The sequence below is a fragment of the Balaenoptera physalus genome (assembly GCF_965194825.1).
Source record: "Balaenoptera physalus genome assembly, chromosome: 5".
NCBI lineage: Eukaryota > Metazoa > Chordata > Mammalia > Artiodactyla > Balaenopteridae > Balaenoptera > Balaenoptera physalus.
The window spans coordinates 136781803-136806959 of record NC_138884.1 but is presented as its reverse complement, the minus strand read 5'-3'; the positions used below and the strand labels follow the sequence as shown (position 1 = coordinate 136806959).

At 35.1% G+C, this 25157-nt stretch overlaps 1 protein-coding gene across 10 annotated transcripts in view; it reads right to left on the bottom strand.

The window, feature by feature from the left end:
• The window catches only part of LARP1B (La ribonucleoprotein 1B), a 129577-nt gene that overhangs the window by 21070 nt on the left and 83350 nt on the right, over nt 1–25157 (bottom strand). For 5 of the 10 annotated variants that reach the window (XR_014263750.1, XM_082462105.1, XM_082462107.1 and 2 more), the window contains 2 exons: nt 2755–2981; nt 2192–2298 (listed from right to left, as the gene is read on the bottom strand). Coding sequence is in view for 9 of the 10 variants with exons in the window: in XM_082462105.1 (XP_082318231.1) it covers nt 2192–2298; nt 2755–2981 (334 nt within the window). In the remaining variant the exon portion in view is untranslated. The remainder of the gene's footprint in view (nt 1–2191; nt 2299–2754; nt 2982–25157) is intronic. The other 5 variants (XM_082462106.1, XM_082462110.1, XM_082462112.1 and 2 more) reach the window with 3 other exon arrangements.

Sequence of the window (25157 nt, the reverse complement as noted above, 5' to 3'; positions counted from 1 at the left end):
AAAAAAACAAATTATAAGATTAAATATAGAAACACATGAGAATCCAGTTATCTAATATAAAGGGAAAACATTAAACAAATAAGCAAAACTTTAAAACAATGCCACTCTATTCAGGAATTTTTTTGTTTTGAGAAATATAATTATATTTCATAAAAATATGTCATTTATGTTAATATGTAATACGTTTATTATTGTTATTTTAAATGAATAAATATTTAATTGTTTTCAGTTTTACTTTTAAACTCAATTCAGTTTAATTTTTTATTTTTACATTATATAACTCCCATAAACAAAAGCTCTTTGAAGTCCTCAATAACTAAAAGGATAAAGAGGTCCTTAGACAAAAAGGTTTGAAAACTATTTCACTGAACCATATCACTTTTGATGCTTAAAATTCATTACAAACAGAATGAGCCATGAATCTGAATTCATACCTAGATCCATCATGGAATTCTATGCTCAATGAAAATATCTTTCAAAATGAAAAAAAAGAAACCTTTTCCTGATAAACAAAAGCTAACAGAATTCATTGCCAATAGACCTGTGCAAGAAGTGTTTAAGAAATGAAGAGCATTGCAAATGGTAAAAATGAGAATACATTTAAAATTCCTTTTTTTCATGTTAATTGTTTTAAAAGATAATTGTTTAAAGAAAACTAATAACAAAATATAGCAGAAAGGACGGTAGGAAAAGGAACTTTACTGCAGTAAGGTTCTTATCCTATACGTGTAATGATATATTACTTGAAAATAGATTATATTTTAAAACGTATATTATAAACCCTAGAAGACCAGTAAAAAATAAGAAATACAACAAGAAGACAATAGTAGGGATAAAATAGAATCATTACAAAAACTAAGCTGATCCAAAAGAAAGTAGGAGAAAAGAGCAAAGAACAGATGAGACAAACAGAATATAAGACACTGCCAGCACTGACATTAACGTAGATGGTCAAAGATATGACTGCTTACAGTGGGGGAGGCAGGGTATGCAGAGGGTACCGGGAGCTCTGTGTACCTCCCGCTCAAGTCTGCTGTGTATCTACAACTCCTCTAAAAGACAAGCTGGCAAACAAAATCCACCCCTCATTATTGTAACTTCATACTTGCCTGTCATCTCTGAATTAAGCTCCAGAAAGGCAGGGACTGTACCTGCCTTGTTCCCTGCTACATATCAGTGCAACATTTTTCACCATTATCTACTGATCTCTAAATATACTGCTCTGATAAAAATAAATAAATAAAAGAAACAAACTCTCAAAATGACTTAGAATACAAAATAACTATTCGTATACAATAGGTGTGCAAGAAGAACATATATACATTTTATCTTTTAAGGAAAATATATCTAATGAGAACAAAATGTAAAAGAAACAAATTAACATCCCTGGAAAGACATACTTGGAGATTTTCAGATCATGATACACTCTCTAGCTTTTCTTTGAAAGAAACTAACTAATCCTTCCCTTAACCAGTCAAAAAACACTTTTTCCTAAAGCTCATTTTCCAATTAGAAAGCTGATCAGATAATTAGTCTGAAAATATCTATACAAACACAAGATAGGTTTTCAAGAAACACAAAGCAATTAGTAAAATCACCTCTGCATCCACTCTACAGGACAAAACATAACCGTACTTTTATAATGCACTTAACTGGCATTGTAAAAGGTTTGCTCTGTCATCTCTTTTGAGGTAAATAATAGTCTTTCTTTTTTAAATTAAAAACTAAAAGACAAACCACTTACTGCTAATAACCAGCTAATCTAAATTATTTCCCCCCAAAGGAAAAATTCCAAAATATTAATGTGTTTTATTTCCATATCCTTTATGTAGTTTTGCGTGGATTGTTTAGCACATTAACTCACTAAGAACCTACTATGCTACGAAAAATCTGGAATCTTTCCAAAGATAACAACTTTAATAGACCTAAATATTTTTAATTGAAGAGCACACATTTGTGAAAATTACTTTAAAAGGAAAAAAAAAACAACAACTGTCCTACTGAATTATTCCTTAATATACTTATTGTAAAACTGTCCCACTTATTTCCCCTTCTTTGGCTTCTTTTTACTATTTTCTTGTTCTATTAATTTGCTAACATATTAATTCTTAAATGTTCCCAAATATCTAATTAGTACTGTTTTCAACAAATTTAAAATCAAGAACAAAGCAATGTTTGACAAATACGGTACCTGACAGAGGATGCTCTTGGCCCGTGATCTCTGGAATCCATTACCCAACCAACATGACACTCGAGAGGGGGATTTGTACTATGTCTTGTTTTTCTCTTTCTTGGACTCTAAGGAAAAAGAAGTCAAACATTGCAATTACCTTCAGTAGTGTGAACCTCACAAGTCAATTAAAAAAACCCTCTGACTGTAAACCAACTCAAACATTTTCATATGGAGGATGACACATTATGAAATCATATGAAGTCACAAAACTCAAATATGTCACATACAAGTTACAAAACTTCACAAGGCCCTTTGCTAGGTTTCAACACAAGGATTCAAAAAAATACAACTTAGAATGATTCCTTATTACACCTTCTGATCGTCTTTAATTAACACTACCCATTGTAAAGAAGTTATTCCTTAACCTGAGAAGACATCGCTATGGTAAAATATCATTTTTTAATGAATTCTTGCAGTCTAAAATATACATTATTTTTATCGTGATAGAAACTAAAAAAGTATCATTTTGTAATGTTGAAGTATACAAATGGCAGGCTTTATATTCCTGGTGTTTTGCGTACCTTTATATCAATGGCTTTGGGTTCTTTAACAACAGGATAAAATCTTGGTGTTTTGTTTGGATCTTGTAATCCAGGTGTTCGAGGTGTTTTGGGTGTCCTTGCAGGATAAATTCTAGGAGATTCTGGAACTGCTGTGGGTAATGAACAGGCCATTGTTGCTGAATATATTTCTGAAACATCAAACAACTTCTGAGCTAATTCATCAGTCAAATCTGCAAAATAAAAAGCTGTTAAAAGGATTTAGGTGCTAGAAAAATATTTTACTTTGAGAACAAGGATAATTCTGAAATTCTCTATTCTCAGAGGATTTTTTCATCAGAAATATTTCAAATATATAAGAAAGAATTTTAAAAAACCACTTGTCTACATATCACCTACCCTACTAAATTTTAATTTTGCTTTATTTCTGACTTTTTTTTTAAAGAAAAATATGCTAAAGACCACTGTGTAACCTTTCCTAATCCCATTTTGCTTTTCCTCCTCAGAGATAACCAGGCTCTTACATTTGGTATTTTTATCTATTATTGTATATATATAATAATATTATTTTGCATAATTAACTTTATATAAGTGGCATCACACTATATTATCATTTTGCAGGCTTTTTCAGTCAGCATTTTGTTTGTGACAATTATTCAGGTCTATTCATATGGCTTTGGCTTATTCATTTTCACTGCAGAATATCATGCTGTTATACACATATCAAAATTTATTCATTCTCCTGAAGACATCTGTGTTACTTTCAAAGTTTTGGTATAATCAATAATGCTGCAATGAACATTGTTGAACATGTATCTTTATACAGGTGTGAGCATTTCTCTAGGGTTTATAGCTGAAATGGAAATGCTGAGTCAAATGGCATGTGCATCTTCTGACTTACTAAATACTGATTGTCAACCTGCTTTCTACAGTTGTTTCACCAATTTATATTTCCAGCAGCAGCATGTAAATGTCCCAACGATTTAACATCCTGGTCAAGGCTGGGTTTTGTGTAAACTTTTAAATATTTTTTCCATCTCATGGGATTTAAAAGGTATTTGCATTTCTTTGGTCATTAGAGAAGTTGAGCATATTTTCATATAGTCATCACTCAGTTTTCCCTGTTGTGAGCTTGCCATTTATATCCTTTTGACTATTTTTCTATTGGGTTGTTTTACTTAGTTTATGAAAATCTTAAGATAAAATACTAAGTAAGCAAGCAGATGAATCAAGTAGTATTGTCAAAAATGCAGGCTCTATTTCTATGTGGTTTTTCTTCAGACTTATCAACTTCTTTTGATTCATACAATAACCTTTTGTTCACTTGACAGATATTATTGAGTACCTACTACTATATGCCAAGTACTATTCTAGAGGCAAGTTTGTAAACTCAAAAAGTGAACTTACCACTCTAAGACCTAATCTCTCTGTCTTGACATTTTCCCTCCTAATCCATTTTCTTTACTGTTGCCAGAATGATTATTCTGAGGAGCAAATTAGGTCATTTCACATTTCTACTTAAAAATTTTCAGCATTTCCCTGTTGCCTATAGGAGAAGTATAGGCTTTTTATCACGGCATATAAGACTTTCCTGATTTTGCCTCATCTATTGTCATTCTCCACTTCAACCTTGGTGCCCCTAATAGCAACCTACTTGTTTTTCCTGTTTTCTTGCTTCATATCTTTTCATACGCTTTTTCCTCTAACTAAAAGTCCCTTTCCTTCATCTTTTTACACCCAGTTAGACTCATATCCTTCCTTTAATACCCAGCATAAATGTTACTTTCCCTGGGAATGCATAGCATTCCTTAAACATCTTCTGTCAACAGAATTAATCAATTCTTTATTTGTACCACCTCTGCATTTTATCCATTTATTTTTAGATTTATTAAATTAAAATTTATTTTCTTACATATCATTCCATTAAATGCTAACAGTAAGTCTCAGTGCTTCCCTGAAAGCAAGGGCCAAAATCTAATGTATGTATACCAGGCTGTACAACTGTGACTAGAAAAAAGTATATCCCCACCCAATGACTGATAAACTTAACTGAATTGTGTTAATGCTGTTTTTCTGTAGAGCAAAAAGATACACAATATCGGGGGTTAAAAGTAGGAGCATACAATGAAAAATATGGTAAATCCAGTGCCCTTGTAAAAGAAATATTCAAAGATCTAGGAGCAGTAACAACCCAGAAAGTAAGCTTCCTAGCATCTAGATTATGGTCTCTAAATTCAATTTCCCACTGATCCAGTCTCCTTAAAAACAAAAAACAAAAAAAACAGTCTGAAGCACAAAATATTATACGAGCCTAGGAAATCTTGAGCCAGAAAGCAATGAAGTTAAAAATGAAAATATTAGCATAGTTCATGAAAACATAGCAGCAAACTTTAGGGGACATCACCAGTGAAAACAATGACTGAACTGGATTAAGCACATCAAATAAATAAACCCCATGAGTTCATAATGATACTTAAAAACTTAATCATATCTCTGAGTTGTTAGGGCACCAACTCATTATTCTGAAAATGATAAATTGAATACAAAGAAATAAACAAGAATTTATCCTTCCTTTCTTGTAAAAATTGAATTCCAGAGTAAACGAAGAGTTGATAAAAAAAAATTCTTCCTTATAGAATTCTAGGTTAAGAAATACAGAAGAAATAATAGAATTGGAAAGTGAATATTTTGCAACTCTAATGAAATAGAGGACCAGGGGAATATTCATCAGTAGCTGCTAAAAGCATTTGGTAAAACGTTGAGGAGAGATTTCACGAGCCATGAAAGAAATAACTGACATACTGACTTCATTAAAATGAAAACCTTACGCTTTGCGAACAACACTGTCAAGAGAACGAAAAGACGAGCCACAGAATGGCAGAAAGTATTTGCAAAAGACACATCTGATAAAGGACTATTATCCAAGATATACAAAGAACTTTTAAAACTCATCAATTAAAAAAACAAAACAAAACAAAATCTGATTAGAAAATGGGCCAAAGACCTAACAGACACTTCACCAAAGAAGAAATACAAATGGCAAATAACACATGAAGATACTCCACATCAGATATCATCAGGGAATTGCAAAGTAAGACAACAATGAGATTCTACTACACACCTATCAGATTGGCCAAAATCCAGAACACTGAAAACACTAATAAATGCTGGCGAGAATGTGGAGTAACAGGAACTCTCATTCATTGGTGGTAGGAATGCAAAATGGTACAGCCACCTTGGAAGACAGTTTGGAAGTTTCTTACAAAACTAAACATACTCTTACCATACAATCTAGCAGTTGCCCTCCTTGGTACTTACCCAAAGGAGCTGAAAACTTATGTCCACACAAAAACCTGCTCATGGATGTTTAAAGCAGCTTTATTCATAATTGCAAAAACTTGGAAGCAGCCAGAACATCCTTCAGTAGGCAAATGGATAAACTGTGGTATGTTCAGACAATGGAATATTATTCAGTGGAAAAAAGAAATGAGCTATCAAACCATGAAGAGACATGGAGGAACCTTAAATGCACATTACTAAGTGAAGGGATCCAATCTGAAAAGGCTACACAGTGTAAAATTCCAACTATTCGACATATTGGAAAAGGAAAACTATGGAGATGATAAAAAGACCAGTTGTTTCTAGGGGTTGAGGGGAGGGAGAGACGAACAGGTGGAACGCAGAGGATTTTTAGGGCTGTGAAAATACTATGTTTGATACTATAATGATGGCTACACCTCATTATACATTTATCCAAACCCGTAGAATGTACACCAGGAGTAAATAAATGCTAATGGAACTATGGACTTTTGGTGACTACAATGTGTCAACGTAGGCTCATCAATTGGAACAAATGTACCACTCTGATGTGGGATGTTGCTATAAAGAGGCAATATCTTGCACCAGATGGGTGATGGCTATGCAAATTGGGATCAGGGAGTAAATGGGAAATCTCTGTACCTTCCTGTTAATTTTGCTATGAGCCTAAAACTGCTCTAGAAAAAAAGTCTTTAAAAAAAAAAAAAGGTAAAGGGAAACTTTATGATGAATGGATCAGACTGATAACATCTAAACCCAATGACCAGTCATAACATCACTAAAAGTGAGCCTGAAAGACATCATATGATGCAATGGGAAGTAAAACAACTCCTCCTAAGAAATAGTCTTGCCATCAGAAATATAGAAGACCTGAATATACTAACTATTCTATATCTAAATACCAGTTCACAGGAAATAGAGGAGATAAAGGGACATATGATATGAAGATACAATCAGATAAATCTGGATCATAAGAAATTGCATGACAAAGTAATCACTTTCTTCAACAAATCACTGGCGTGGAAAAACAAGAGAAGAGGAATGATTATAGATTAAAAGTGACTTAATGGTCTTATCAATCAAATGCAATGTGTGCATCTTGCTTGGTCCTGATTCAAACAACAAATTAGGAAAAGATATATTTCAGACAATCAGGAACAACAAACAAACCTGGCTAGTAGATGATATTAAGCAATTATTGCTAATTTTATGTGAAATAATGGTACCATGAAAATTAATATATATATATATAAATTTGCAATATACAATGAAATATTTACAGAATAAATAATATGGTGTTTGAGATTCGATACGCAATAACAGAAACAGATGAGGAACAAGGTACAGATGAAAAAAGAATGTCAAACTATTAACAATTGTTGAAATTAGGTGAGATGGGTACATGGGGGTTCATTAGACAGTTTTCTCTGCTTTTATTTTTATCTGAACATTTCCATATTAAAAAGTTACGTTTTATTTCAGTTTTATATTTATTTTATTCCTGGTTTAATTCAGTGTGAATTTTACCCACCAAGTAGAGTCCAGATATACCAATTTTGTGAAGACTAAGATCTATAGAGTACTTTTGTTATCTCAAAAGAAACATTTTACAAAATTTGTATAGCGTACCATATACCAATTTATATTTTGACAGGGACTTCCCTGGTGGTCCAGTGAGTAAGACTCTGTGCTCCCAATGCAGGGGGCTCTTGTTCAATCCCTGGTCAGGGAACTAGATCCTGCATGCATGCCACAACTAAGAAGCCCGTGTGCCGCAACTAAGACCTGGCACAGCCAAAATAACTAACTAACTAAATAAATAAATATTAAAAAATGATAATATTTTGACAAAAAATTATCAAAAATAGTTAACACAATTGCAAGTACATAAAATATAGTAGATATAAAAATTAAATTACTAGAAATATAGGTAGTTAGGAAATAAGAATACATTAAAAAAATTTTTTTTTGGTTGCATTGGGTCTTGGTTGTGGCAGGTGGGCTCCTTAGTTGCGGCAGGTGGGCTCCTTAGTTGTGGCATGTGAACACTTAGCTGTGGCAAGTGAACTCTTAGTTGCGGCATGAATGTGGAATCTAGTTACCAGATCAGGGATGGAAACTGGGCTCCCTGCATTGGGAGCACAGAGTCTTAACCACTGCGCCACCAGGGAAGTCCCTAAAGTTGTTTTTTATCAAATATAAGCCTGGGATGATACATGAATATCATCTAGATATTATAACTTCTTTTTATCAAAATCATGGGCCATCTCTTGTACATGAATGTTCAAAGTAGCATTTTTCATAATAGCCAAAACCAAAACCAAAAAATCCAAATATCCATCAACTTCCAAATGGATAAACAAAATGAAGTATGTCCATGCTATAGAACACTACCTCACAAAAAGGAGTGAAGTACAAATATAAGCAACAACATGGATTAATCTCAAAAATGTTATATTAATTGAAAGAAGCCAGACACATTGACTACATATCATATGATCCCATTTACATGAAATTTCTAGGAAGTGTAAAAACATGCAGACAGAAAGCAGGTCACTGGTTACCTCAGACTGAAACTGAGTGCTGAAACTGACTGCAAATGATCGTGGGGGAACTTTTATCATGATGGAATTTAAAAACTGAATTGTGGCACTGGTGTACAACTATACAAATTTACTGAAATTAATCAAACTATACACTTAAAGTGAGTTAATTTTATGTAAATTATACCTCAAAAAAGCTTTAAACCACAAAAGACCAGGCCATCTGCTCTTCAGGGAACCTCAATTGTGATTGACTACCATACAGTTTCTGCTAAAAGTTTATCAGAGAAGACTGATATTTCAGAGGATTAGGCTAAAGCACTCATTTTCAAAGTGTAGTCCCAACCAGTGGTATCAGGATAATCTGGGAACTTGTTAAAAATGCATATTCTCAGGTCTTACCTCAACTTACTAAATCAAGAAACTCTGGGGACAGAGTTCCTTGATTTAACAAGATTTCCAGGTGAATCTGATACATGCCAAAGTTTAAGAACCACTGGACTGAGGGGGCTGTGCTAACTATTTTGCCACTTAAGATTTTCCAAATTTTATTGCCACCAAATCATTGCACACCTGCATACCTGGACCATATGAACCTTATCCACATTCCCCATTGTCTTTATAGACAGGAATTGCCTTTATAAAAACAGAACTTAATATTATGCTGTTGGTGTTCACTGAAGGCTGATAATAAAAAATGCTACACGAGGACTGACATTCCATTTTTTTAATGTGAATAAAATGTCACTGAAGCAGGACTCAGCAAATTTTTTTCTGTAAATGCCAGATAGTAATTTTTTTTCACTTTTCGGGTCATAAAGTCTCTGTTAAAACTACTCAACCCTGCCATTGTAGCACAGCTATAGACTATATGTAAATGAATGGTATGGCCAGATTAGACCATGTCAGGCCAGTTTTGGCCTATGGGTAATAAATTTGCCAACCACTGAAACTGGATTTACACTTTGCCTGCAAAAAGTCATTATAACTATATTTCATGTATTCGATAAGGTAGAGGAAAGTATGAACACATCAAAAAGAGATACAGACAATAAAAAAAAGAATCCAATCCAACTTCAGGAGAAGAAAAATACAACAGCTGAGATTTTTCAAAAATACACCAGATGGGTTTAAAAATAGATTAGACACTGCAGAATAAAAAACTAATTAACCTGAAAGCATAGGATTAGAAATTGCCCAAAACAAAACACAGAGGAAAAAAAAGACTGAAAAAAAAGAAGAGGGCATTATTGAGCTATGTGACTTCAAGTAGCTTAATATACATGTAACCGGAATCTTAAAGGAAAGATTTAAAAGTACATTAAAAATTATTAATTTTAAAAAATTAAAATGTTAATTTAAAATATGGCTAAAAATTTTTCCAAATTTGGTTAAAAATATGTAAACACATAGATAAAAAACTCAATAAGCCTGGAAGAAAATCACATCAAGACAATCACAATTAAACTTCTTCCAACAGGTGATAAGGAGAAATAGTAAAAGCAGCCAGAATCAATAGCATTTATCCAATCTGAACGACAGAGCAAAAAACAATTGGAAAAAACTAATCAAGCCTCAGGAACCTGTGGAACAACAATACGTCCTTGAGAGGAGAGAAAATGCAGAACCAAAAAAATTTTTGAAGAAATAATAGTTTAAAACTTCCCTAGTTTGGCTAAAGGCATGAACCTACACATTCAAGAAACAGAGAGAACCCCATCAAGGATTAATCCAGAGAAATCCATGGTCAGACACATCACACTCTAATTGCTGAAAACTTAAGACAAATAAAGATTCTTGAAAGTAGCTAGAGAAAAAGAACTCAATACAAGTAAGGGAACAATCTGAATTACTACAAAATTTTTAAATCAGAAACTATGGAGGACAGAAAGAAGTGGCCTGACAGTTTTAAGTGCTGAAAGAAAAGAACTGTCATTCCAGAATTCTATATCCAAGGAAACATCCTTTGGGAATGAAGGTGAAATAAACACATCATCATCAGATGAAGGAAAACTAAGGTAAATAAATCATAGTCAGCAGAATTTCTCTCAAAGAATTGCTAAAGAAAGTACTTCAAACAGAAGAAAAGGATATCAGAAAGAAACTTGGAACATCATAAATACAGGAAGAGCAAGAGAATGGTAAAAGTATAATATAGATAATAGACTATTATCCTTTTAAGTTCTTTAAAACGTACTTGATAGTTAAAAGTAAAAAATATAACACATAGGATTTTCAATTTATTTTCAAGACTATAACACAAAGAAACTTATATGGAAGTAAAATTTCTACATTCCTATTGAAGTAGTAAAATATTGATTCTAAATAAAATGAAAAGTTAAGTGTATCTAGAGCAACCTAATCCCTAGAGGAACTACTAAAAAGATAATTACACAAAAAAGGCATATATGGCCAAACTCACCCTAGATAAATTAAAATGTAATTTAAAAAATTACATATACAGTTTTCCCTTGAACAACATGGGGTTAAATGTCACAGGTCAGTTTATAAGCAGATATTTTTTTTCAATAAATATAGGACATGTATTTTCATTTTAAAGATCTTTAAATTAACTAAGTGTGGGAAAAGTTTGCATTCAATTAGAGATCACAATATGTAGAATCAAAAGAACTAGGGTTTGAGTCCTGATTCTATTCAAACTGTTTCAGCTTCTTATCCTTGGGTGAGTCATTTATCAATTCCTTTGTTTTTGAGGGAGAGATAGCAGTACGTGTATTTTTGACTATGTTGGGGGGTCAGCACCCATAACCCTCTAGATGTTCAAGGGTCAACTGTAACCCAAACAGGGCAGAGAAAGGGAAACAAAGAAACAAAATCTAAATCCAAACATAGCAATAATTACATTAAATGTAAACAATCTAAACACACGAATTAAAAGACAGATTGTCAGACTGAATTTTAAAAAAAGACCAGTCTATATGCTGTCTATAACAAGCTCACTTCAAATATAATGAAATAAGTAGCTTAAAAGTAAAGGGATGAAAAAAGACACACCACATATCATACAAAGAGTAATCAAGAAAAAGCTGGAATGGCTATATCAAAATCAGATAAACTAGATTTCAGAGCAAATAAAATGACCAGGAATAAAGAAGGCAGTATAAACTGACATAAAGGTCAACTCCTAAGAAGACACAATAAACCTAAGGGTGTAGTACACCTAGTAAACAGAGCTTCAAAATAAATGAAGAAAAAACTGACAGAAATTAAAGGAAAAACAGACAAATCTGCAATTATAGTTGGAGACTTCAACACTTTTCTCTCACTAATAGAGCTAGTAGCCAAAAAAAAATCAGCAAGGGAATAGAACTTACAAACACCATCAACTAACTGACTCTAATAAGAATTTATAGATCACTCCACTCAAAAACAGCAGAATAAATATTCTTGTCAATGCACATGGAACATTCACTAAGACAGACCATACTGTGTGTCATAAATTAGACCTCGACAAATTTAAAAGAATTGAATCACGCAAAGTATGTTCTCTGACCATAATGGAATGAAACTATATATCAATAAGACCAATAACAAAAATATAATAGGAAAATTTCCAATCACTTGAAAATTAAACAACATGTTCAAAATATTCATGGATCAAAGAGGAAGTTTCAAGAGGAATTAGAGAATATTTTGAAAAGAATGAAAATTAAAACACAACACACCAAAATCTGTGAAATGAAGTTTAAACAGTGCTTAAAGGAAAGCATATAGGATAAAATGCTTATATTAGAAAAATCTCAAATGACTAATGTAAACTTCCCTCTTAAAAAATAATACATAAGGGGGACTTCCCTGGTGGTCCAGTGGGTACGATGCTGTGCTCCCAGTGCAGGGGGTCCGGGTTCGATCCCTGGTCAGGGAACTATATCCTGCATGCATGCCACAGCTAAAGAATTCGCATGCCAAACTAAGAAGTCCGCATGCCCCAACTAAGAGTTTGCATGCCACAACTAAGAAGCGCACATGCCACAACGAAGATCCTGAGTGCCACAACTAGGACCCAGTGCAGCCTAAATAAATACATATTTTAAAAAAAATAACATATCAGGCAAATACCCAAATATTTAGAAATTAAACAAAATCACTTCCAAATAACTGATGGGTCAAAGAAAAATACAAAGAAATTAGAAAATATTTAGAATTGAATAAAAATGAGAAAACAATATATTGAAATTTGTGAGATGCACCTAAAATAGTGCTTAAAAGGAAATTTGTAGCAATAAATTCTTATAATAGAAAAGAAGAAAGTTCTCAAATAAATTATCTAAGCTTCTACCTTATGAAACCAGAAAAGGAGGAGCAAACTAAACCCAAACCAGGAGAAAAAAAAAGGAAAAATAAAAATTAGAGCAGAAAATCCTACTACTGGGAGAAATAATAAGGTAGATCAATGAAGACAAATCTTCTTTAGAAAATGTATCAGGGACTTCCTTGGTGGCTCAGTGGTTAAGAATCTGCCTGCCAATGCAGGGGACACGGGTTCGAGCCCTGGTCTGGGACTATCCCACTTGCCGCGGAACAACTAAGCCCATGCACCACAACTACTGAGCCTGCGCTCTAGAGCCCGCAAGCCACAACTATGAAGCCTGCGTGCCTAAACCCCATGCACAGAAGCCACCGTAATGAGAAGCCCATGCACCACAACGAAGAGTAGCCCCTACTCGCCGCAACTAGAGCAAGCCCACGTGCAGCAACGAAGACCCAACATAGCCAAAGATAAAAATAAATAAATAAAATTTTAAAAAGAGAAAATTTATCAAATCGATCAACTGATATAGCTCCAGCCAGACTGATCAGGAAAAAAAAGAAAGGGAGCACAAATTACAAATACCAGGAGTGAAAGAAGAGTTACTGATACCTTGTTTTATTGTGCTTTGCTTTATTGCAATTCAAAGACATTGAGTTTTTGTTTTTGTTTTTACAAAGAGAAAGGTGTTTTGTTGCTGTTGTTGTTGTTTTTTGGCCACGTGGCAGCATGTGGGATCTTAGTTTCCTGACCAGGGATCAAAACTGTGCCCCCTGCAGTGGAAGCGTGGAATCCTAACCACTAGATCACCAGGGAATTCCCTACAGATTAAAGGTTTATGGCAACTTTACATCCAGCAAATCTATTGGTGCCATTTTCCAACAGCATTTGCTCATTCATGTCTCTGTGTCACATTTTGGTAATTATCACAATATTTCAAACTTCTCCATTATTATATTTGTTACAGTAATCTGTGACCAGTTATCTTTGATGCTACTATTGTAATTATTTGGGGGGTACCATGAACAAAACCCACATAAGACAGTAAACAATTGATAATGTGTATATTCTGACTGCTCCATCAACCAACTGTTCCCTCATCTCTTTCCCTCTCCCTGGGGCTCCCTATTCCCAGAGACACAAAAATATTGAAATTAGGCCAATTAATAATCCACAAAGGCTTCTAAGTGTTCAAGTGAAAGGAAGAGTCACACGTCTCTCACTTTAAATCAAAAGCTAGAAATGATTAAGCTTAGTGAGCAAGGCATGTTGAAAGCGGAGATAAGCCAAAAGCTAGGCCTCTCATGCCAAACAGTTAAGTTGTGAATGCAAAGGAAAATTTCTTGAAGGAAATTAAAAGTGCTACTCCACTTTAATCGAATGATAAGAAAGTGAAACAGCCTTATGGCTAATATGGAGAAAGTTTTAGTAAGTCTGGATAGATCAAACCAGCCACAACATTCTTTAAGCCAAAAGCTAATCCAGAGCAAGGCCCTAACTCTCCTCAATTCTATGAAGGCTGAGAGAGGTGAGGAAGTTGCAGAAGAAAAGTCTGAAGCTAGCAGAGGTTGGTTCATGAGGTTTAAAGAAAAAAGCCATATCTCATTAACATAAACATGCAAGGTGAAGCAGCAAGTGCTGATGCAGAAGTTGCAGCAAGTTATCCAGGCAATCTAGCTAACATAATGCAGGAACAGCAGATTTTCAAAGTAAATGAAACATTCTTCTGTTGAAAGAAGATACCTATCTAGGACTTTCATAGCTAGAGAGAAATTAATGCCAGGCTTCAAAGCTTCAAAGGACAGGCTGACTCTGTTGTTAGGGGCTCATGCAGCTGGTGACTTTAAGTTGAAGTCAATGCTCATTTACCATTCTGGAAAACCCTTGGGCCCTTAAGAATGGTGCTAAATTTACTCTACCTGTGGTCTATAAATAGAATAACAAAGCCAGGATGACAGCAAATCTGTTTACAATATGGTTTCCAGGGGGTTTAAGCTCACTGTTGAGATCTATTGCTCAGAAAAAAAGATTCCTTTCAAAATATTATTGCTCACTGACAATGAAACTGGTCACCCAAGAGCTCTGATGGAGATGTATGACGAGGTTAACATTTTCATGCCTACTAACACAAAATCCATTCTGCAGCCCCAGGAACAAGGAGTAATTTCCACTTTCAAGTCTTATTATTTAGGAAATACATTTCGTAAGGCTTATAGCAGCCATAGATGGTGATTCCTCTGATGGATCTGTGCAAAGTAATTGAAAGCCTTCTGGAAAGGATTCGTCATTCTAGATGCCATTAAGAACATTTGTGACTCGTGGGAAGAGGTCAAAATATCAACATTAATAGGAGTTTGAAAGAAGTTGATCCCAGCATTCATGGATGATGCTGAGGGGTTCAAGACTTCAGTGGAGAAAGAAACTGCAGATGTTGTGGGAAGAGCAAGAGAACTAGAATTAGAAGTGGAGCCTGAAAATGTGATTGAATTGCTATAATCTCATGATAAAACTTAAGTGGATGAAGAGTTCCTTCTTATGGATGAGCAAAGAAAGTGGTTTCTTAAGATGGGATCTACTTACTCCTGGTGAAGACACTGTGAAGACTGTTGAAATGACAACAAAGGATTTCGAATACTATATAAACTTAAGTTGATAAAGCAGTAGCAGGGTTTGAGAGGACTGACTCCAATTTTGAAAGAAGATCCACTGTGGCTAAAATGCTATCAAACAGCATTGAATGCTACAGAGAAACGGTTCGTGAAAGGAAGAGTCTATCAATTTGGTAAACTTCATTGTTCCCTATTTTAAGAAATGGCCACAGCCACCCCAACCTTCAGCCACCACAACCCCGATCAGTCAGCAGCCATCAACACTGAGGCAAGGCCCGCCACCAGCAAAAGGATTACAACTTGCTGAAGGCTCAGATGATGGTTAGCATTTTTTAGCAATAAAGTACTTTTAAATTAAAGTATGTACATTTTTCTTTTAGCCATAATGCTATTGCACACTCAGTAGACTACAGTATAGTGTAAACATACTGTATACAGACTGGGAAACCAAAAAATTCATAGGCCTTGCTTTATTGTGATATTTACTTTATTACGGTGGTCTGAAACCAAATCCACATCTCTGAGTTATGCCTGTATCTCTATAGACTCCATAAACATTAAAAGGATAAAAAGGGAATATTACCAAAAACACCCATGAAATGGACAACCTTTTTATAAACAAACTATAAAAGCTCACTCAAGAAAACCTAGATTACCTAAATAGTCCTATATCTCTTTAAAAAATTAATTTGTTGTTAAAAACATTCCAACAATCCCAGGCCAGATGACTTCATTGGCAAATTCTACCACTCCTATAAGGAATCAGTAATAACAATTGTATACAAACTATTCCAAAATATAGAAGAGGAAGGAATGCTTACCAACTCATTTATGAGGGCAGCATTCCCTGATACCAAAACCAGACAAAGATAATCCAAGAAAATAAAAATACAAACCGATATTCCTCATTCCTCTAAAAAAAAAAAAAAAAAAGCAAACTGAATCTACTAATGTATAAAAAGGATAATATGTCACAGTCAAATGAGGTTATCCTGGGACTCTTAGACTACCTCAACATTTGAAGACAAATCAATGTAATTTACAACATAAATAAACCAATTAAGACAAACCATATAATCATTTCAAAAGACCCAGAAAAAAAGACAGAACAAAAAATCAGCATCCATTCATGATTAAAATCTCTCAGCACACTAGAAATAAAAGGGAACTTCCTCAACCTAATAAAGGGCATCTATGGAAAACCTACAACTAATATCATACCTAATGGTGAAAGACTGAATGCTTTCCTCCTAAAATCAGAAACAATGCAAGGATGTCTTATCTTATAACTTCTATTCAACATCATGTTGGAGGTGCCAACTGAGGCAATAAGGGAAGAAAATAAATGAAAGCATAGATAAATAAGAAATAGAACTACATCTATTCATAGACAACATGATTATCTGTGTAGAAATACATCAATATAGAATATATCAAAGAATCTATAGAAAAACTACTAGGCCTACTACTAGTAAGTTTATCAATATCACAGGATACAAAGTTGTATTAGTCAGGATTCTCCAGAGTAAAAGAACCAATAGGATAGAAAAGGAGATTTAATATGAGGAATTGGCTTACAAGGTTATGGAGGATGAGAAGTCCCATGATCTGCCATCTATAAGCTGGAGACTTAGGAAAGCCAGTGGTGTAATTCAGCCTGAGTCCAAAGGCCTGAGACCTAGGGGAGTCGATGATATAAATACCAGTCTGAGATGAGATGAGATGTCTCAGCTCAAACAATGAGACAGCAAAAAAGGAGCAAATTCCTCCTTCCTCCACTTTTTTGTTTTATTCAGGCCCTCAGTGGACTGGATGATGTCCACCCACACTGGGGATGGCAAACTACTTTACCACGCTGACCAATTCAGATACTAATCTCATGCAGAAATAGCCTCACAGAGAAACCCAGAAGTACTGTTTAACCAGACATCTGGACATCCTCTGATCCAGTTAAGCTGACACATAAAATTAACATCACAAAGGATCATATAAAAAATTCAATCCTATTTCTACATACTAGCAATAAACAATGGATCATAAAAATTTTAAAGCACCATTTACAGCAGCACCAAAATCATAATATACTTAGGAACATAGCCAACAAAATGTGTACAAAACACACCAAAAACTATAAAACACTGAAGAACAAAAAAATACTTAACTGGAGAAGTATGCAATATTCATGGATTGGAAAATTCTATTCCATTAAGATGTTAATTCTTCCTAAACTAATCTGAAGATTCAATGCAGTTCCAATCAAAACACCAGTTGGAGTTTTTATAGACACCAATAAGCTATTTTTATAATTTTATGAAAAGGCAAATAAACTAGAATAGACAAGACATTTTTTTAAAAAAAGAGAAAAGGTGGAGGATGTATACTGATTTTAAGATTATAGTTACCAAGTTGTGCTAGTGGCAAAGGGATAAACATAGAGACAAGATGAACAGACTATAGAGTCCAAAATCTATACACATATAGTTAATTGGTTTTTGTCAAAGATCAAAAGGCAGTTCAATGGAGAAAGAATAAACTTTCCAACAAATGGTGCTGAAATCACTGGATATCCATATCCATACTTATACACCAAAAAGAAAAAAAAGAAAACAAACAACAATTAACTCAAAATTGAATAGAGACCTGAATTATGTAAAAGCTAAAAATATAAAGCCTCTAACAGAAAATCTTTGTGGCCAATAGCTCCTGTTACATATACGTAAATGCCACATAAGAAGTTAAAACCTACTTATATAAAATTAGACAACCAGGGGACTTCCCTGGTGGTCCAGTGGTTAAGAATCCGTCTTGCAATGCAGGGGACCCGGGTTTGATCCCTGGTTGGGCAGCTAAGATCCCACATGCTGCGGGACAACTAAGCCTATGCGCCACAACTACTGAGCCCACATACCACGACTAGAGAGCCCACGTGCTGCAACTACAGAGCCCATGTGCTCTGGAGTCTGTGCACCACAACTAGAGAGCCAGAGCACTGGAACTAATGAGCGTGTGCACTCTGGAGCCCATGTGTCACAACAAGAGAGAAAGCCCGCGCACCGCAACAAGGAGCCTGCACACTGCAATGAAAGATCCCATGTGCCGCAACTAAGACCCAACACAGCTGATAAATAAATAAACAAACAAGCAAACAAATAAATAAAATTAGACAACTGGCTACAAGTCTCCCCCTAAATGTCAGGTCCAGACTGATTTTCAGGCTTATTCTCCTGAAATCCTCAGGGAATGAGATCTATTTTGTCTATTAAAGTTTGGGCCGTCACTCATCCTACTTCTAATTGGGTCTGTTGCACCAAAATGGAAGACCAAGGGATTGAGATCTTATTCAGACAAGACTCAGATCCAGGACTTGGAACAGGGGAGTATTACCAACTCAGTGTCCATTCCCCAAATCAAGGCAGGACTACACCCTATTTCAGGAGGAAGTAGCTAGAGTGGTCGTCACCTCATTCCCTGAAAGATGTGAGGAAGGTTGAAACAGGAGTGGGGATTGAAACCGAGTCCCCTAAAACCAAGTTCCTCTGCCAAGTTTATGATTAAGCTCTCTGTCCAAAATGTTATTCCCTTTCTTGTCCAACACGCTTTCTCAAGATTGAAGAGTAGCAAACAAAAGGGGGGACTGAAATTGGGCAGGACCATATGGGGCCCTCCCAGGTACAAATTCTTTGTGTCCCCCATTTCTCGTATATAGGGAATAGGCTTCATTCAGCCTCCTAGACCCTCCCAGAGTTCCAAAGTGCAGATTCAAGCAGCTGCTAATCAAGGAAGTGAGGGAATGCAGAAACAAAGGAGGAGCATCAAGAAACAATAGTGCAGAATGGGGCAAGGTCCTGGTTTCTCCTTAAAGAAACTACATAACAATATATCAGGACTTCCCTGGTGGTGCAGTGGTTAAGAATCCACCTGCAAATGCAGGGGACATGGGTCCAAACCCTGGTCCGGGAAGATCCCATGTGCCGGGGAGCAACTAAGCCCCTGAGCCACAACAACTGAGCCTGCACTCTAGAGCCTGTGAGCCACAACTACTGAGCCCAAGTGCCTAGAGCCCGTGCTCCACAATAGGAGAAGCCACCACAATGAGAAGTCTGCGCACCGCAAAGAAGAGTAGCCCCCACTCACCACAACTAGAGAAAGCCCACATGTAGCAACGAAGACCCAGCGCAACCAAAAATATAAACTAAATAAATAAATAAAATGTGTATTTCAATGTAAGCACACTTTAAAAAACAAAACAATACAAAACAATATATTGTTGAGTTCTTCTACAGGAACTAAGGTCCCACCCAGGTGGAAGACGGTAACTACAGGCTCAGCACAAGAGTCCTAGAACACTGCCCCGTTACCTCACCACCAACCAGTCAGAAGAAAGTCACAAACCCAGCAGCTCTCACTCCAAATTCTGCCTATAAAAACTTTTCCCTGAAAACCATAAGGAAGTTTGGGCTTTTTTTTTTTTTTTTTTTTAGAATTTCACTTTTTTAATCTATTTATTTATTTGGCTGTGTTGGGTCTTCGTTTCTGTGCGAGGGCTCTCTCCAGCTGCGGCAAGCGGGGGCCACTCTTCATCGCGGTGCACGGGCCTCTCACTATCGTGGCCTCTCTTGTCGCGGAACACAGGCTCCAGACGCGCAGGCTCAGCAGTTGTGGCTCACGGGCCCAGTTGCTCCGCGGCATGTGGGATCTTCCCAGACCAGGGCTCGAACCCGTGTCCCCTGCATTGGCAGGCAGATTCCCAGCTGCTGCGCCACCAGGGAAGCCCCGGAAGTTTGGGCTTTTGAGCACAAGCCGCAGTTCTCCTTGCATGGCCCTGCAATAAACCTTTCTCTGCTCAAAAACAAAAGAAAAAGAAAATCTTTGGATTTTGTATTAAGCAGAGATTTCTTACCTAGACACCAAAAGCATAATCCACAAAAATTTTTTTAAATTGCACATCATTAAAAATAAGAAGTTCACGTCAGTATCCCGCAAGCTGTGCAGCATGGAAAAAAAAAAAAAGTGCTACTCTTCAAAAGGCACACTATTTTTTTTTTTTTGGCCACGCCACGTGGCTTGCAGGATCTCAGTTTCCCAACCAGGGATTGAACCCAGGCAACGGCAGTGAAAGCACTGCATCCTAACTACTAGACCACCAGGGAACTCCCAAAAGGCCCTCTTAAGAAAATGAAAAGATAATCTCTAGATTGGGAGAAGATATGTGCAAATTACATATGCAATAAAGACTTGAACTAGAATAAATAGCTCTCAAAGGTCAGTAAAAAAAAAAGTCAAAATATTTGAGCAGTCACTTCACCAAAGATATACTGATGGCAAATAACCACATGAAAAGATGCTCAGCATATTTAGTCACAATGAGATACTAATACATACCTATTAGAATGGCAAAATTTTTTTAAAACTTACAATACCAAGTGCTCGTGAGGACGTGGAGCTACTGGAACCCTCATACATTGCTGGCAGGAATGCAAAATGACACAGGACACAGCCACTTTGGAAAACCATTAGAAAGTTTCTTATAAAGTTAAACATACACTTACCACATGACCCAGCAATCCCACTAAGTATTTACCCAAGTGAAATGAAGACTTATAGTCTCATCAAAACCTATAAGCAAATATTTATAGCATCTTTATTCATAATCACCAAAAACTAAAAACAACCCACATGTTCTTCAACTAATGCTTACATCCATGTAACAGAATATTACTTATCAGTAAAAAGGAACAAATAACACACAAAAATATGGATGAATCTCAAATGCATTACACTAAATGAAAGAAGTCAGACTCAAAGGGCTACACTCTATACAATTCCATTCATATGATATTCTGGTAAAGGCAAAATTATAGGAGTAGAAAATAGAAAACAGGCTGCCAAAGGCTAGGCACGGGGTTGACTACAAACAAGCATGGGAGAATTTGTGGGGAGTAATGGAACTGTGCTATAATTTGAGTAGGTGGCAATTACATGACTGCATCTGTCAAAATTCCCAAAACTGTATATCCAAAAAGTGTGAAATTTACTGAATATAAATCATACTTTATTTTTTTTAAAGAAAATAAAGAAAGAAGATAACTCTGGATCCTTGTAAGGTGGAATGAAAGGAAAGAGACAGATTAGGAGTTATTAGAATTAACCAATGGTAAAATGATGGTGGCTTTTGCCAGGGTGATAGAAGTAGAGAAGGGGAGAAGTAGTTAGGTTCTGGATATATTTTAAAGGGTAATTGATATAAAGGAATAAGAAGGAATAAGAAATAGAAGTTGAAAAAGAAAGGGATCAAAGATAACATCAAGATTTTTTTTTACCTGTACAACTAGAAAGATGCAGTTAACATTTATAGAGATGTAGAAGTCTGGGAGAAGTCCTTGGAAAGGCGTGGTAATTCAGACTTTGGATTTTGGACATAAGAAGTTTGACATGTTTATAAAATATCCAAGTGAAACTGTTGACTACACAGTTGGTTATTTATATGGAATATAGGATGGAGTCTGTACACATAAATTTGACACTCATTGGTATAAGGATTCTATTTAAAACCATGAAACTAAATACTATTACCTGAGGAGTTACTGAGGATCAGAAAGAGAAGAGACTTCAAGACTAGGTGCTAAAGCATCCAAAGCTTGGGGAAATGGGGAAGAACCAGCAAATAAGACTCCCTGAAGTAGAATGAGAACTAAGTAAATAGTGTATAGGAAGAATGTGTTTCAAGACAGAGAATGATTGATCCAATGCTGTTGGGGAAGATGATGATTGATATGACCCCTCTTAAACACAGAGATCTCTAGAGGCACTATCAAAAGCTGATTTGGGGTGTGAGGGGCAAAAGCCTGTTTGAATCGGGTATAGGGGATAAACAGGAAGATAGATATTAAAGACAGTGAAAACAAACACTTTTTTTTTGCCTTAAATTCTATTTTGTAATAGCAATAGCAGTTCTTTTTATTACCATCGTTGTTTTATAGCATTTTGCATCCTTTTGCCTTTCAATCTTTCTGTATACTTACGACATACAAACAGCACAGAGCTGAATATTCTTTAAATCTAATCCATAATTGTCTTTATAACTGAAAGTTAATCTATTCAACATTTCTTATCATAGCAATATATTGATTTCTATTCTTAATTTTTGTTTATTCTTTCTGTTCATATTTTTAAAAATTGGAGATTATAGAACATGAAGATTAATAAATGTATATATAGATTTAAAAATACAGTTGATTTAGAAATGAAAATGAGAACAAGAAATTAAGTATGGAAAAAATTTAAGCTTCCTAAAAACACTGTATTTAAAAAAAAATCTTTTGGTAAATATCTGAGACTTTACTTGAAGAGCTTAATCACTTATAACCCAGGAAGGCAATATTTAAAAGAAACATAGAGTTGGTACTCACAAATCTACCAACTAGGCTAATACATAAATTACAGATTCAGGCAAACCCATTTGCAGACTTTCCAAATGGGATTCCTCCCTTTTCTCAGGAATTAAACACTATATTAATTTTTTTTTTTTACTTCCCCTTGCTCTTCATGGTTTCTACAGGCTATGCATGTATCCATGAATTTTATATGATGGCATTAAATCGATACATCCTCTACTTTTAAGATTAACCCATTTTGTCACATGTAGCTTTAGTTCTTTCATTTTCCACTGCTGCATATTTTTCCTTTCTATGACTATGCCACATATTATATTCTACTATAAATGGGTATTTTTTTAGTTTTCTTTTTTTTTAATATTATGAACAATGTTGCTATAAATGTTCTTTTTGGTAAACATTTGCAACAGTATCTCTTGAAGTGAAACTGCTGGGTTATAATATGTTATGTCACCATGGTTTTAACTGGCAAATCGCAGCAAAGTAGAGTATAATATCTTTTCATATTTACCAGCCATACAGTTTTCCCCTGTGTGAAGCTCCAGTTTATGTTTTGTCAACTACTTTTTCTACTGATGTTAATCTTTTTTCATATTGACTTTTTAAAATAGAAGTATAGTTGATTTACAATATTATATTCATTTCAGGCATACAACATAATTCAATATTTTTATGGATTATACTCCATTTAAGGTTATTACAAAACAATGGCTATATTCCCATGTACTGTGCAATATATCCTTGTTGCTTATGTATTTTATACATAGTAGTTTGTATCTCTTAATCCCATACCCTATCTCCCCCGCCCCTTCCCTCTAATTTTTTAAAAAAATTTATTTATGTGTTTATTTTTGGCTGCATTGGGTCTTCGTTGTTGTGCGAGGGCTTTCTCTAGTTGCGGCGACTGGGGGCTACTCTTCGTTGCGGTGTGCAGGCTTCTCGTTGCAGTGGCTTCTCTTGTTGAGGAGCACGGGCTCTAGGTGCACGGGCTTTAGTAGTTGTGGCTCACAGGCTCTAGAGCGCAGGCTCAGAAGTTGTGGTGCACGGGCTTAGTTGCTCCGCGGCATGTGGGATCTTTCCGGACCAGGGATCGAACTTGTGTCCCCTGCACTGGCAGGTGGATTCTTAACCACTGCACCAGCAGGGAAGTCCCTCTTCCCTCTAATTCTTTGTTACTTTTATGCGTTGTAAAATTTATCTCTTTGGGACTTAACAACTTGGGAACGTGCCCATGGGATGATATTAAGTAAAATGAGTAAAATGAAGAGTGGTAGATATGATGCAATCCGAACTGTGCATACGGGAGAATATTTACTTATTGGCAATGGAAGATGCTGATGGTTCACCAGATCACTGTCTTTAAGAAGGCTCCATTTTCAAATGAATCATATGTATTTTTGTAGCTGTGAACCATATCCTCCATGCTTCTTTCCTTTTGAAAATGGGATGCTATCTTTTTTCCCTTTGCACAGAGCAGTATATCTGCCCAGTTAACAATAAAAATTATTGAGATTATCAGGGGACCAGAGTGTAATCTGTAGTTTATTCCAAGACTTTGCATATCTCTTTAATAGTTCTCATAGGGTATAGTCCAAGGTGCCAAACTAAACAAAGATGCTAACATGAAATCTTCGTTTATTTAAAATGTGGTCACTTCTTTTATCATGAAAAAAACTACACACACTAACTCTGACTTCAATAATAACTTTAAATCACTTTGAGTCACTGAATTTTAAAACTGTATTGTATGGCATAACTTATTAAAAAGTTAAAAGTAGGTCCCGGGAATTTAAGTAAATTAATTAATTAAATAAAATACATCTCTTGGGACTTTAATTCTATGATGCTGTGAGGAGCATAAATTTTCAATTTTAATGTACTCAAATTAAACAACACAAAAAATCTTGTAATTAGACTAAACATCCTTAGTGGAATACCCTAAGAATGTTAAAAAAAAAAAGTTTAAAAGTATAAAGTTTTTAAAAGTTCAAAGCCTAAAAATTTAAAGAATTTTTTTAAAAGTAAGCTTCTTTTAGTACTTATAGTAATATTATTTAATATTATTGTTATTCTGAAGCTACTGTATCATAGGATAAACAATTCTGTTACTGTGCTTAAGAATGATATTTTTTTCACATAAGTAAAAAGTAGTACAAATATAAAATCTAACAAATTAAAATTAAAATCTGTAATCCTAAATTTGAACAAAAAATATCAATATAAATTCGTTAACATAATTTTCCTTAAAAAAATTTCCAAGCTCTTTCAATGGAAAAGGCCTAGAAACAAT